At 36.8% G+C, this 16,187-nt stretch overlaps 1 protein-coding gene across 4 annotated transcripts in view; it reads left to right on the top strand.

Moving 5' to 3' along the window:
• Nucleotides 1–16,187, top strand: part of WAPL (WAPL cohesin release factor) — a 68,294-nt gene that overhangs the window by 18,086 nt on the left and 34,021 nt on the right. For all 4 annotated transcript variants that reach the window (XM_071749235.1, XM_071749237.1, XM_071749236.1 and 1 more), the window contains exons 3-4: nucleotides 4,021–5,070; nucleotides 10,078–10,196. In XM_071749235.1, coding sequence (XP_071605336.1) covers nucleotides 4,021–5,070; nucleotides 10,078–10,196 — 1,169 coding nt within the window. The remainder of the gene's footprint in view (nucleotides 1–4,020; nucleotides 5,071–10,077; nucleotides 10,197–16,187) is intronic.

The following is a 16,187-nucleotide window of genomic DNA, read 5'->3' as shown; positions in this document are numbered from 1 at the left end:
ACAGAATAAGAGAAACAAGGAATTCAAGGCTGGAAGGTCTAGTTACATGGTGCTGCTGCCTTTTACCCCAGTCTGATCAAAGGTTACAGGTACGCAGGTGTGCTATTGCCTTGAAGTGCCTCTGGTTTTGGTGGTTTTTTGAAGGAAGTGGAGACTGACAATGTGGATTTAATAGCTTAGTTTTCTACTTTGGACTAAGTTGAGAAGGAGAAGACCAGGCAGGTTGAGTAGGAGTGAAATTGGAGATGAAAATAGGAGCCATCCCGGGAAGAAGAAATGTAACAACCTCAGTGCAGCAAGTATGGAAAAATCGAAATGGAAAAAACAGACATGAAGAAGGATTGTTCCTGTCACAAGGCATCTCTCAACTGATGCTTCAGTTTGTCCAAATGAGGCTGCTCCAATAAGAGAGCAGAAAATTTTGTTCCCTTAATAGGTCATGGGTGACTAGATGGGACTGTGGTGCTTAATTTGAGTCCTACGAGTATTAGGCTAAGCGTAGCACATTGTGAAATATGATAGAACAAATTGTAGAATAGCAAAATTACTGTTTTCATTAAGAGTGAATTTTAGTTGTCTGGTTTTATTAATTGTGGAAATATCTAATACAGATTAGGATATTTTTTTTTAAGTAAGAACAACACTGTAGTTGATGTTAGTGTCATTAAGGATCATCTTGCTTATAAAGACCTAGTAGGTCTTTAGTAGGTGATGGCTTGGATGATCATGGTTACTGACCAAGTAACTTCTTGGCAAGGGAATGAAAAAGTAAAGTGGTTTCAACTGCTAAACACTGCTTCAGAACTGATGCATGAATAGAAGAATTGAGGAAGTATGTTTTAGATGAAGTAACCTCTCTGTGAAAGACATAAATATACACTTTATGAATAGCTTTACTTTTTGCATATTAAATCTGTTTTAAGGTAACATCTGAAATTATGTATTACAGTGGGGTGGTGATTTTTGTGTTGTGTTAGCAGCAGAATGTAAAAAGCAAACAAACCCAAACTTTTTTAGAATAGTTGTTTAACATTTTTTTGGAAGCAGATGTCTTGGTAATTTTTTCCAATTAATTTTTTTGTCAGTGCTAGTTGTGTGCATGAGCTATCTATATTTTTACACATCTGTGGCCTCTTCAGTCTGTTTTGCAGGCTTGATGTATTCATAATTTTTTCTGCTTCAGAGTACAGATTGTAGCCAATATGGTAGTGATTCATTCTAAGACAATGTAAAATTTATTTTCATCTTTTCTCAAAACAGATTCCAGAGTTATTTGGCTCTTGAGTTGTAGTGTGCGTATGCACACATGTATTCTATTCCTCACCTGGGAAGAGGAGTTTTTATTTGGTTCTGATGTGAAACACAGCTCTTAAAAATCCCAGGCTTCCCTAGGATGGGAAAACCATTCTCTTTACAGATAGGCATATGGGAACTTCCTCATAACAGTTCAGTGAAGTATTGTGTGGTAAGCAAAGACAGGCCTATTTTGAATTATTTTCTTAATTCAAGTAAATATGCGCTTGGATGTGGACCAGTAGTGGTGAGGCTGCAAAGTAGTTTATTTTAGTGAGAAAGTCTGAGAAGTTTAATTTGCTGGTTTTCATGCCTAAGTATTATGGTAGTTTTCAGTTGCACAATAATATTAAACATATGGGGAAGAAAGGAATGTACTGTACACTGTCAAAATCACCCTCTGATTACAGAAAGATTAATTTTGGTTAGGCCTTTTGTATTATTGCAACCATGAGACTGAAATGGGAATAACAAGATTATTGTAAAAAGCACTGATACTGGAAAAGATTAAACAAGATTCTGTCACCGTGATGGTTAGGACTGGTGTTCTTTGAGGAATTTAGTTCTGCATTTTATATGTTCTGTGAAGAGTGTTGTGGGGTTTTTTTCTTACTTCTAGATGCATGCATAAACTTCTATGACAGACCTCAGCTGGACTCTGGGCAAACAGGTGTGGTTTGTGAAGTATTGCTTGACCTGTTTCTCTGAGGAACTTCAGCTTGGATTAAACCAATTTCCTGCAAAACTTGACTTGATAGTAATTTATTTTACTGGAATTTTCTTCTTGCACCTAAATCAAATGTGCAAAGACTGCATTTAGATGGTGCTGTTTTAATTTGAAAACAAATGAACAAAAGACCCCAGAGGAGCATTGATGCTCACTGTCCTCATCAGAAAGGTTGAAACCTTTTGGTCAGTGCTATGAAACTTTTGTTCCACTTGGGTAAATGGTAGCTGGTGAAGTTTAATGCAGTCAGGACTAGTGCTAAAGGGTTCTAAAGCCTTCATTTATCTGGTGGATTCAGGAAGCATTTGCTACATCACAAATTTGAACCTAGGCTTTGCATTCTGCCAGCAAAGCCTCTTTTATCACTGTAGCATTCTGTGCCTGTATCTTCTAAACATGGTCTCTTTAGTACTTTTTTTCTACTTGTCCTAGTCCTGGTGGCTTCTGTTTCTCCAGTTGATCTCATCATGTGCTACTCTTCTGTGTGTCAGGGTCTTGTGCATTCCTGTCAGACTTCTTATCTTGCTTCTCTTGGCCCAAGCAGGCAGTACAGTGAGTGGTGGAATAAATTTCTGCTTATTTTATTTCCAGGAAATAACACAGTTGTACTTCTGGGTGTCTTTGTGTGTCAGGTGCAACAGCAAAGTTCTGCAGATGGAATCTTCATGGAACTCTGGTATCAAATCCACTGAGCTTTTTTTTGCAATTAGAGAAACCAAAGACAATAGAATCCCTACTAGTTTAGGGGACATAACCGGTAGAAGACTTAGTTCTCTTTTTCTTAACAATACTGTTGTGTGGATGCTGGTAAGCTGGAAGCATATTTCAGAAAAACTGATTCTTACAGTGGAATTTGTTCTTTTTGACAATGTAAGATTCAAGTGTGGCTATGGGCTGGAGAAGTTCAGTACAGAAACATGCATTCTAGAAGTTATTTAATTTAAAAATGTGATGAGAGCTGTATTTTCAGCGTTTTATATGGAAATTCAAATATTTTAAATTAAAGCAGCAAAATAAAATAACAGTTGCCGAAGCTGTGTGCTTTTCTGCTCACGGTACAGTGATCAAAACGTATGATACAGCTTGTAGTAGGGACTGAGTATTTCTAAATACTAATAATACCAATATTTAGTGGATTACTTCAACTGCTTTTACTAGTTGTACAGCTGGCTACCATAGGCAGTGAATTACAGCATAATTTTCAGTAAGTTTATTTAACTTTTAAATTTAACTTTTTTTAACCCATTGGTTCTGTGGCCTATGCAGATTTTCATTTCTGCTGTGATGATGCCTCACTGCTAGTTTTTAGACCAAGAACATCTGAAAGAGCTGCTGTAACCTGCTAATTCGTCCCCCTTACCTGACTACAGTAGGCAATAATGTAAACTGAGCTAATTAATTTATTCATACTTTTTTGTTTTCAATTATATCGCGTGCAAAAGCAAAAAGTACTTAAAGCATCTGGAGCAAGTTATACACTAAAATCTATATCACAAAAACATTCAATAGCTTGATGTAAACAAGCATTGTGTGGGTGGTTACAAAGTAATAAAATACAAGACTTATAACCTATGTACAGGAATGATTTTTTTTTTCTTACATAATTAGCAAATGCTTTTTAGTTGTTCTTTACTGTAAGTTACTTGTGTGAAACACTGACAATTTGTTGCAGATTTTTTTCTCCTTTTTTCTGTAGGGTATATAGATAGTGGTTGTATTTAGAGTTTTCCCTTTTTCCTAATGAACACTTCAGAGTGACATTTATTTCACACTAGTGTATATGTTTGCTAGAAATTGTGCAAAGATTTTATTACAGCAAAAAAATTTAAACTGGAATTCTTAAAAAGTATATCTGCATAAACTAGGAGGATAAGGACCTCTGTAATGTGTTTTGTTATTGAAAACTGAATATTTGTATAATGTGACTTTTCCAAGTTGCCTGCAAGGGTGATTATTTTTTAATAATGCTTTCTAGTGATAAATTTTATCTTTTCTTGCAGATAAAATACAGAATTTGAATGAAGATAATGAGAAGAACAGTCATTTCACCTATGAGAATGCTGAAGACAGTAACAAAACCAATGCTGGAACTACAGATGCTTCTGGATGCAACATTGAAGCCAAGGACTTGCCTGATTCTTGGGACTCCCGCGTCGGAAAAGCAGGAGATTCTTCATCAGAAACATCTCAGACGAAGGGGCCGTTAAGAACTCACTTGTATGAATGGGAGGATGAAACTGAAGACTCCAAAGCTGGGGAGTACATATTAGATTTTGACAATGAACATGTCTCAGAGATGAAGAGCAAGGATGAGGAGTGTGATAAAGAAGATACCGAAAATCCAAAGGAAGCCATTAGTGAAGAACTTTTGCAAACTATTCCTAGGCCGAGCAACTGTAGGACATACTGTCGATCCAACAAAGCAAAACCACAGGGGGCAACAAATTTTGACAAGCTGATGGATGGCACTAGTCAGTCTTTATCCAAAGCAAACAGTGAGTCAAATAATGATGGCCTGAACCTGGCAAGAAAAGCTTCTTTAAGTAGTGGGACCAGTTGTAGAGGGACAGTTGGACGGACTAGAGACTACACTGTTCTCCATCCATCTTGCTTGTCTGTTTGTAATGTTACTATACAGGATACCATGGAACGAATTGATGAATTTACCACAGCAGCTCCTACTGACCTGGGAGAAGCAGGACGCTTAAGAAAAAAAGCAGACATTGCTACTTCAAAAACTACAACCAGGTTTCGACCAAGCAATACCAAATCCAAAAAGGATGTCAAATTAGAGTTTTTTGGGTTTGATGATCAAGATGAGGGAGGGGGAGATGAAGGCGCCTCTAGAAGTTCTGGGAGTTCCAATTACAAAATTAAATACTTTGGGTTCGATGACTTGAGTGAAAGTGAGGATGAAGATGAAGAGTGGCAGGTAGCAGAAAGAAAAGCTAACAAAAAACGAGGTAGAACCGCACCATCTTCTTCACTACAGTCAACCTCTGATGGCAATGAAAACTGTTCCCAGGATAGCCAACTCAGTACTAATGCAGGTAAGCAGAACTCTGCTGGAATACATATTTAACATCTAGATTGAATTCACCTTTATATTCTTTTTACAGCGTATCTAAGAGTTTGTTGAACAGCAGTGCTCATTCAGAAATCTAAAAGTTAAATCTGCTTATTTCTGCTGTCGTCCTGTCTGGTGTTTCACAGCCATCTTGAAGCCTGTTTTTTGCCCCTTAATTTGCTAGCAGAGGGTAGAATTGGTTTTCCTTTTTGAAAATAAGCTTCTTAGCTTTTTGATGTGTTGAGCTTACAGTACCTGTGCCTGAAAGGTAGATATCTTTCCCTGGAAGCTCCACATCAACACAGAATTACAGAGCTGAGTGCAGGAATTTAAGTAGCTCTTTGAGATATGAAATGTCTTGTGATTATATGTAGGTCTGGATGTGTTTGTAGATAGGTTGAACCTTTCTCAGTTTCCATCTTTTCTAAGGCTTCATGGCTCGAGAAAGAGGCTGTGGGAAAGCATGGAGTGCCAGTCAGATGATTGGCTTTGGTTGTGCCTCTGCATATTGATGAATTGCTGCTTTTGCTTCCAGTTTTCAGGTATCTCCATCTTCTGTACAGGTGGTACACTTGTGTATATGTGTATGGATACAGACATCTGAGAAAACTGTTCAGACAGGATTTTCTGAGGAAGTTCAAAAAACAAAACTTGCATGGTGGCTGGTTGGGTCCCACCAAATGCCTTTCATCAACATTGCAATGTGTTGGTGAAGAAAAGGAGTGACTTTGCTGAAAGGCTTCTTTTAGCTTTCCCTTTTTGAAAAAGTCTTAATTCTAAAGAATCATGCAAGTTGGAGTAAGTATTTTAGTACACTGCTGCTGTTCTAGAGAACTTTTTGGTCATCCATTTTGGAGCATGAAGCATGAGAAGTTTTTAACCATTGGTTGAAGCTGATACATCTTAAAGACTTTCTCAAGATATATAATTCATTGTGATGGGGAGGACTCGTGTAACTTTACAAATGTTGGAGAAGCTGTTTTTTCCTACAAATAACCTCTGCTACTGTAATCTAGAAATAAAATTTCATATGAAAAATTGTTCAGTTTAAATTATAGTGGTTTCTAAAACCAGAATAGTCTCTAAACCTTTAACTCTTAGGTAAATGTAACTGCCCTTGGTTTGTTTTTGTAAAATTTAACTATTGTGAGATATTTGCATTCCAGCCTCCTTGGAAAATGAGTTTAATTTACAAGTCTGCTTATGAAATACTCCATCTGTGTCCCTTTCTCTGACAAGTCTTTGTGCAGCCATTTATTCCAAGAAAAGAATTCCTTATACAGTTAGTGCAGCTGAGGTGCTACCCATCAAATAATCCTTTCAGCTGCTGTTCTCCAGAATCTCAAAATATCTACAGTTTGCATGCAGCACTGCATTCATCAAGAAAGCCATTATATTCTGAGGTATCACAGATTATTTCTCTAAAATATTTTCCTAAGAAATTCCCGTAGCACAGGTAGGTGTGCATTTGTGTTTATTTTTAGTTTCTTAAAAACATTTCCCTACGTCTCAGGTAAGAGCCATCTCAGTGCCTCCTCTGAGAGATATTTCCCCTTTATTTTTCATTTCTTTGGCTCATTTGCTTCCAGCTTTGTGCCACTGTAGCGTGATGAGATATGACTTACATTTTTTTCCTGAAAATTGAAAGGATTACTTGAAGTTATTTCCTTCCCTTGCAGCACATTTTCTAGATTAGTCCTGTACTACAGATTATAAAGATAGGGAGACTGATGTTTTGCCCTAAAATATGTAGGATTCCTTGATATATTTCATGCTGTCTTCTCTCAGACTTTTGAAAACTTAGAGCATCATGATCACTCAGAACAGCTTTATTAAAGTCCTTAAAGTCATGCTGGGAATTTCCCAGGGACTTTTGGATCTAAGCCTGAAGTTGCCTGAAGTATCACATTACTGTGAGGTGTTGTCTTATATACTCAAAAAAAAAAAAAGAAACAAAACCAAAACCAAACTTCTGCATCCATGGAAAATACTGCTTTTGAGGCTGAGATTTAAAAAAAACTTTCGGCACATCCTGCACATTAAAATGCTTTTCTGAAGTTCCAAACAGTACTGAGAGGTGCTAATGCTACTGGAGTCCTGTTGTGTGCTGTTCTTTTTTTGTATTAGTGAATAAATCCAGAGATAAAAATCCAGTGTTCCTGTCGCTAGATTGCATCCCTGAATTCTAGGCCTAGAAATTCCCAAGACTGATGACAGTGTTCATAAAGACTGTTTTATGGCATAGTCAGTTCTTTAAAAAATTTTGATTTTTAAACTATACTAATACAGCTGCCATAATCTAGACCTGTTTTTATGAAACATATTATAAAATCTTTGTATAAAACATTACACAAAGACTTTCTAAGTGCACTGAAAATGGACTATTCCTTCCAGTGTAGTAGTTCACAGTTCAGGGAAAGTAAGTTTAATAAGACAGTGTTTCTGCAAATGGGTTTAAGAAAGCACTAAATGGTCAATGTTATGAGTACAGAAAAAAACTGCAAGGTATATAAATTAAATTTTAGTTAGGCTTTCACTGAATGCTTTTCTATTGTTCACTTATATGATAGGCTTGCCTGCTGAAATAGTTAAGTACCAAAAGAACAACCAAAAGCCAAACAAAAACTCAAAGCACAAGATACTCCAGCTTTTAAATTCTTAAGTTCTTTTTAATGAAGACACTACATAACTTTCTGAGTATGAGATTTTTTGTGAAGATTGTGTTTTAACCAATGCTGTCCCCTTTTCTTATTATTTTAAAAATGTATTTATTTTTTCGCCATTGCAGTCTAAATTTCTCTCAGTAGTTTGGTTTAGCAGCCCAGTGAAGTAAAAGCCTCCTTTCACTCCTGAATGTCACAGCTGTAGTCTGCCAGAATGCCAGGGGCAAAAATACTGGTGAGGGTTTGTTAGATCCAAAACAGTACCTGTATCCTTATCCTGGCCAGAGCACAGTATGACTGTAGTAAAGAGCAACTTTTAATACCAGAGGGAAATTACTTAAATTCTCAACTGTGTTAATCAATGGGGAGTTGTATCAAAGAGAAATCTGAACTAATGGCAAAGAACAGTAACCAAATAAAAATTCCAGTTTCAGCTTTGAAGAGCAAACCTTTAGCTTTGGGATGCTGTTACTTCTGCAAGTAACTGTGCTATCAGTTTGCCTCTGTCTTATTGTAAAGGTCCTGCCAAGGCTGCCAGTAGTTTGGGTGGTCACTAAAATGTCTAATTTTTTATTTCTGAACTTGTAGTTTCAAAATGTTTTGTTTCCCACCTGTTCAAGTGGGATGCCTAGGACTATGTTAATGCTTATTTTATTACATTTCATTTTGGCTAATGACAGTGTTACAGAAAATGGCAGGCATAACAGAAAAACAGAAAAAGCTGACTAAAACAAAACTTTTCTGTATCTTTATGTAGATTGATATAAACAGGGTAGAGCAGCTGAAATCTTCCACTGAAAGAAGGTATAAAGATCTCTCTAACATGCTTGTTTTTACTACGATTGTAATGATGAACTACAGTATTATTGATTTAAGTGACAGTGGTAGTTGTCCTGTTACTGCACCCTAAGTATTGCATCTTAGCCTTTTACTTTGTACATCAGTTCTTATATAGAGCTAAACCCTTGTGTCATGAATTCATTTTCCTTTCAGTGATCAAGATGAGATTTTTATAATCTTTTTGGATAGTAAAATAGTTGTTGTTTGTTAGCATCTATCACTCAGTTCATTTCTGATGAGCAAACTTGTCCTACTTTTTTTCTTCCTTTGCATCTCTTCAAAAACCAAATCACCTTAATTAGGTAAATATTTTTATCTAGTTAAGAGTTCCTCAATTGCAGTGTCCTGTTGGGACTTAAAAATCTTCTGCAGAAATACCCTCAGGCACAGAACTGGGTTGTTTCTCCTCTGGAAATTTACTGTGGTGGTGGCTTCTAGTTGCTCTTTGAACATCTTTCCAGTTTAGTCGAGACAGGCATATTACACCAAATATTATAAATGTGTTGAAAATGGCTGAGTAGAGAAAAGGCCTTACATGCTCCCATATTGAGAAAAAGGCCTTGTTTTCTGTGAGGTGGGGGGATTAAGGGTGAGTATAAATGTTTGTGAGAGGTAGAGGTAGTGGAAAACAAGCTTTGTTAGTGTCACTGCTTACCAGACTTCTCCTGTCTTTGCCTGGTTAAGTAAACGTTAACAAAAGGCTTTTCCCCCTCACCCTATTTAGTTTAGTTTTGAAAATCTGGTGAAGTTTGTATGCAGAGTGCTTTTGGCATACCTGGAAGGCTACAAACAGCATTGCTCAACCAAAAGCATTCCAGAATCATGTAAGAGTCTGACATGCTAGCAACATCAAAAAATGCAAAATTATCCTGTTGTAAGTAGGAGTTGAAATGTCTTTATCAGGAAGTTTCTGTGAATATAAAATGGCCTAATTTAAATGGGGTGATTCACGGTCATATAGGAGTCAAACAGAGATACTTAGATGATCTGAAATTTGTGGCTTAGTTGAAACAGAGCACTATAATAATTATGTATCACAATACCAGCTCCAAGTCTTAGTGCAAGGTACAAATTGTATTGATTTGGCATCTAAAATGACTGGCATGTGTGTAATTACTGTAGTCAAGTCAGTAACTTTTTAGCTTTGAATCTACAATGGGAATGCCCAGTTCTCTTAGTTTTCCTTTCCTTGGCAATTGCATTCAGGGCCTGGCTTTTTCAAAAGTATTTCAAGATTTGTAAGGATGTGTATGAAAGCAATTTTGATTTAACTCCTTTAATTGGTAAGTTCCATCAAAAGATGGCAGTCCAGTCAGTAGACCTGAGCTCCATTCCGAACTGTGTTTATCTTCAATGCTATTTTTTCTGATGAAGATTATTATATAATTTCAGAGACCCTACATGAGGAAATGTCAGATGCAAGAAATCCTCTAGCAGTTCAACAGCTTTCAAAATGGTTGTTTCATACCTATATTTACCTTTTACAGAACTTCTAGAGTTTTCAGAGGATGCATCTGGTGTGCCTGAAAGCAATAAGAAGACCACAAATAAACAAGGTGATAAATCTAAAGAAAACACCAGGAAGATTTTCAGTGGGCCAAAGCGGGTGAGTAACAATGCTGAGACCAAGTTCTGGTTTTAAGTAACTCTTCAGTTTTGTTTCTTCCTATGTATGTAGTAGGTTTTTTCCCAAGTTTATATCTTCACTTGAGATAATTTCATGGCTTTTTAGACTGTATCTGGAAAAGTAAAGCCTTCAAGTGTAAACTTTTTGTATGAACTTCACTTTTCAGGTGCAAGTCTGGGGCTGCACTAGAGGAATGTGCAACCTACATGCATTCCTCTCGATGATTTTTAAAGCAAAACACCATTACATGTTGTGTGGTTTGGTTTTTTTCTTCTTTCTTTACTCAGAAATATATATCATATAGTAGGGCTGAACTTCTCTGCAAGCTTCAAATTTGGTATTGGTATGGTCTTTAGAAGGACAAGTGTATTCATAGCACGTGGAAAAATGTAATTTCCTTTTAAATGAAAAAAAGAAAAGCAGCCCCAGATCCCGCCCCCCATGTACCCCAGTTATGTATTCAGTATGAATTTGCCCTTTGACACTGTGAATGGAGCTTATTCATTTTGTTGATGCTAGGTGTGGTTTGTCTTACCTGTTATTACAGGTTGCTCAGTATTTAGAGGCTTTTAAAAATGTGCATACAGTGAAAATGGTGTTTAACTATTAGGTGAAAGTTTGCAGTAGTGAGATCCATGCAATCTCTGTTAAATTAAGTTTTTATGACTTGATAGTCCAGGATGCTTAAGGCATTTTCATTTTCTTTTTGCATAACACATAACCATTGCCTGGCAAAGAGAGAAGCTGTCATTGTACTGTCATTACACTGTCATTGTAATCCAGAACTGTTGTGAAAAGAGAGAGGGAACTGAATGGGGAAATGTACTTTGTATTCCTCCTTTCCCTTTGAGTTCCGTAATTTTTGCAAGACCCAGTGGTTGCATTTTAAAATACAAACTTGTGTGTGTACTCAGAATGTATTCAGCAGTTTAGCAGTTTTTTAATCTAAGGATTTAAAAAAAAAACAAAACCTTATTTTTCCTAGACAATTCTAATTATTAAATTGCATCCATAATTTCTCATAAAGGTAGCAGATTACTTATGATACACATTAGTTTCACTGGTCTTCCAGAACCAGAAAATTCCTATCTCCCCAGATGTGTTGATATATGATTGTTTTCCATTTAAATATGTGAATTTGTGGGTGGAGGATGGAGGAAAAATTTACTTGATTCCTCAATACATGCAAGGGAGTATTTTCATTTGGGAGCACACATGACCAGTAAGTACTGTCAATTGTGAAGATGTTTTGCTTCTTGTTGCTTCATGACTCTGGACAGAATGGGAAGGACTCAGCTGCTAACCCTTGCTTCCAGAGTTTGAAGTCAGGCTATTGATTAGCAGGGAGGGTCTTTTCAGAACTGAAATGGTTATTTCTTGAAGAGGAAATCAGTTTCTGCTAATTAAATAGTAATTTTTAAATAAATCGGGTTCCTAACAGTGAAAGTGTTACCATAGACTAAGAAACAAGTAGAGGGAATGCAAATTTAACTGTACCTTTCATGCTGTATTTTAAAGCAGCATAAAAAAAGCTGTTGGTATTCCAGTAAATATGGATATTTTTGTAATGTTTAAATGTTTATATGCTTCAAATACTGTTCGATAATAGCATTTAATGTATTTCATGTTACATTTTTATACTTGAAATGCCTGAGGATTAATATGAAAGCTGTTTTAATTAATTTTGCATGTATATATCATGAAATTAGGTAGGAAAAAAGCCTACAACAATATCATACTACATGAGGGAAAATGCTTTCAACTCCAGAATATTCTCAGTTGGAAATAAACTTGATTCCAGTGGGAAGCAGTCTTTTTGACCCTGTGGTGATATAATGGACCTAGAAGTAGGAATTGCTGTAGTTGCAGTTCAGATTGTAAACTTCAGTGTTCTCTACTCATATGGCTGTTCCATGGAGTTATTACAAAAGGTTTGTAAAGCTTGTTTTGATGGTAATTAGAGATGCTGTAATTAATCTCAGTTGCATCTTTAAAGAGTTTTCATTATGGGAATGAAAAAAATGAACTAAAATTATTAACCTGACCACAACTATGTCATCTAAAAAAAAAACCCAAACCAGACCTCTGGAATTTCTTGTGCTGTCTCATCACCTTTTTTTTTTTTTTTTTTTTTTTTTTTTGCCTTGTAGAAAGTAGCAGACACATTATTAATGATTTTCTGCTAGGTGGTGATGTTAGAGGTCTGGCAGTTTGCATCACACTGAGCTGAGAAGTAAACAGTACTGTTACTCCGGAAGTAGCAGGTGTCACTGTTAAACTTCAGTAGGCTCAGAAAACAAGTATTTTTTCCAGTTTGTAGTTATCAGAGCTCTTGCCCATGTATGTGCTTTTGAAACCTGACCATTGTACTCTAATGCTAAAAGTCCAGTTCTTGAAATTTTGAGTGTATGTAATGAAAGACTGAAGACATTGTTGACTTAGTGAATAGCAATATTTTTAAAGCCTGCCTTTAACACGAGGAGTCTCACTGAAATCACTGGCTGTTCACACACACAGTAATGAGTATTAAGGCTGTAGTATGATAGGTATGTAAAGTCTCAACCAGAATTCTGCTTTTAAGTGAATTAAATCTCTTTATCCTGAGTCTGACTTACAGGGGAATATTATCTTCTATAGCAACATAATTATGTACTTACAGTACATAAATATTGGCATTACTTGACTTGCAAATTATGGGTGTGAGGCATACATGAATAACATCTGCAAAAGTTTGTTTGCAGCTGTTGACAATTTTAATTCAACCGGTTCAGTAACTCAAGCTCTAGCATGCAAGCCTGGGAACTCCATGGGGCTGTCATGTGCCTACCTCGTGGCCCCTTTGAGCTTAGTTCCCCTTCTACAGAAGAAACCAATTCTCAGTTATCAGTCACAAACCAGTAAGGTATACAAGAACTTTTTTGTTGCTGTGGTCCAAATCTACTCAGACTAAAGTTTTGAAAATAGGGGCCATAAAAATTCTTTTCTGAGATTTCTTGTTCCTGCCCCTCTCGCCACAGATTTGGGCTAGAGTCAGCAACTAAGAGGAACCAGTTCTTGTAGAAATTCTTTGGAATAATTCCCCATGGTCTTATGCAGATGATGGATGCCTGGAAATAGGAATCTTTAAGAAAAGAAAAACTTAGATTTTTAAATTAGAGAACTGGTCTCTAGAGAGTTTAGTCCTCTAAACTCTCGTGTTGAGCTCTGGAAAACCTGTCAGTTTTGTGACTGTGGAGAATAACGTTACAGCAGTGTGTCTGGTTTTTTTCCTCTTGTTGGGCACACATTGGGTTGTACAGGAAAAAGTATGGAAAAACCTCTTTGCCCTTAACTTCTGGCTATCATAGCCTGTCCCTTGGAACACTCACTCAAGTACTGGACCACAGAGTTCTCTATGCAGAGCACTTTCCTTGTTTTTAATAGTGGCATTGCTTCAGAGTAATTCCACTAGTGTGGAATGTGTTTGTCAGGGAAAGCTGAGATCTTCTTGTATTATCCATTAAAAAACAACAACAAAAAAACCCAAATCCAACAAAACCCCAGCCTACTGTAAGGACTGGTTTTGCCTGAAAAAGACAACAAATACTGGCAGAACTATTTGCTGAAGCTCTCCTTTTGCCCCACCTTCTCGTGTTCCCTTTCTCCTTCCGTGTCCCAAAGTTGTCTGTTGAACTGAATTGAACAACCCCTCTGTAAAAAATATCCCCCTAAAAGGAAACATTTAACATAAATCTCACTGTGGTTCTCTGGGAGTCTATAAACAATTGTATCTACTCAGCTGAGGGAACCAAAGAAGGAGAGATTAAGTTGTTTTAACCTGGTTAAGTCAACATTGCAACCGAGATGCTCCCTAAACCAGCTGGTGTGAGCAGGATTAGGTGCATTACTTTGATCAAGTGACGTTAATGGAGATAGTCATGACAGTGGTGTTGAGTACATGAATGAAATCATTGCTGAATTCAGACACAGCTTAGCTAGCAGACTGCTTCTGAACTCTGTGTCCAAGATAAAAACTAGACCCAGTCATAACTGTGTAGCTATTTATTGCTTTTCGCGTTTTATTCAAGTTTTATGAATAACTGCTGTGTCTTGTGGCCAGCAAGGTACTGAAACGTGTACAAGATTTCTGAATGTGCCTTGTGGGCAGATGGGTTGGAGGGATGTGTTGAATAGTTACTGCATGAAGAGCACTGATTCCTGGTTACCAAGTGCTGAACCAGCAAAAAAAGAAAAAAAAAATTCTGTGTTATTTGGTTGGTCTGCAGCTAGTCCAGAGTTAACTGTTGAATCGTGAGTTTATGTTTCTGTCCTGTATGCAGTTCTTTTTCTGTGAGTAAGTTGTTTTCATAGAGTTGCCCCGTTCCTGTTATAAATTTTAAGACACTGTCATTGCTTGAAAATAAAGCTTATTTGTGATCCTGTTGTTCCTAATAGGATTTGCTGTATTGTAAGTTTAAGAGTATAATCTATGAGACCTTTTACAGCTTGATGGGGGCTTTTTCCACTGGTGCTTCATGCTGACTGGAAGAAGCAATAAATACCAGTTTGAAAGAAATGCTGTGCCTAAATTTATTTAAAATCCAAGGTGAAATACTTGTACCTGATCTTTTGAAAGTGTTGTGAAATTGAAGAAGTAGGAAGCCAGGCACGGCTCTTGGTTTGACTTAGTAATCTTACAGATAGTAAGACAACGACGTGTGTGGGGGAGGGGAAAGAAACCAGGCTATGCTGTGATCTGTAGTTTTCCACTTAGCTTGTATTATACTTTGCAGTGGATGTTTATCAAAGACATTCTGCAAGTAACATTTATTTTTGCTTACTTGCAAATGAATCTGTGTTTCCCCCAGTCAATTTTTTTTTAAAGTTTGGGGCTTTTGGCTTTTTTTTTTACTTTGTGGTGAGTCTTCTAAAAATATTTTAAGATTTAATGCATGTGACAACTCATCTATCTTAAGTGTAGAACCTCAGGTGGTTTTATTAATGATTTTCCCATAGCCTTTTTGTAGTGAGTAGTCTTGGAAAAGCAGCAGTGGGAGAATAATTCTAAAGTTTTGCTGTCAGTCATAGTCTTTTCAGAACCTTTAATGGTAGTACCAGAGTGTACTGATCAGACTTAATTTTTAAAATAACTGTTTGTCTTTGTTGTGTAACCTTTAGGAAAAGAGTGTCCTACCAAAAAGATGAACAAAGCATAACAAAACATTTTTTCAGTGTTACTAAAATGCTGATACCACACACACTGAGCTGCTATCTGCATCCTAATTTAGAATGTTAAAACTGCAGATCTTTGTGGTAGGAAAGACTATTAATTTACATTTGCTATTTTGACTCTGTTGAGGAGTCAAGCTCAATTTTGACAATAAAAATACTGTGTGAAATGTCTTCTATCAGTTTAGTGATAAGCCACCAATCTGTTTCAGCAGCACTTTGACAAACAACGGTGGTCAGATCTGACAACCTGTGACAGCAGGTTGCTGCTTCTACAGTTCATTATTTTACTGGTGGGTGCTTCTGGCAGATGGTCACCCTACACCTGAAGCGAAGTGGTTTTAATGTTCAGCTGTTGGGTTGATGCACAAGAGATGAGCTGCCCTAGGTGCAATCCAGTTATAAGCAGTGGATGTATTTTAAGCAAGTTTTATATTGCTGGAATTAAGAGAAAAATTTTTTTAAAGAGAAAAATATTATAAAAAGGTGGACTAAATCTCTTTTCTAAATAGTTGATTTGTCAAAAACCAAAGTTTCGTGTTGATACAGCTATTTCACTTAACCATTTCAAAACCTGTCTTTGGTAAGCATATTTATTTACATAGAATCACAGAAAGTTTAGGTTGGAAAAGACCTCCAAGATCATCCAGCCCAACCTTTGACTAACACTACAGTCAGCTACCAAACCATGTCCTTAAGGACCAGGTCCAAATGCCTTTTAAATGCCTCCCGGGATGGTGACTCCAGCACTGTCCCGGGAAG

Source organism: Heliangelus exortis, chromosome 7 (assembly GCF_036169615.1).
Source record: "Heliangelus exortis chromosome 7, bHelExo1.hap1, whole genome shotgun sequence".
Taxonomy (NCBI): domain Eukaryota; kingdom Metazoa; phylum Chordata; class Aves; order Apodiformes; family Trochilidae; genus Heliangelus; species Heliangelus exortis.
Note: the sequence above shows the minus strand (reverse complement) of the source record. Positions and strands in the feature narration are given on the sequence as shown.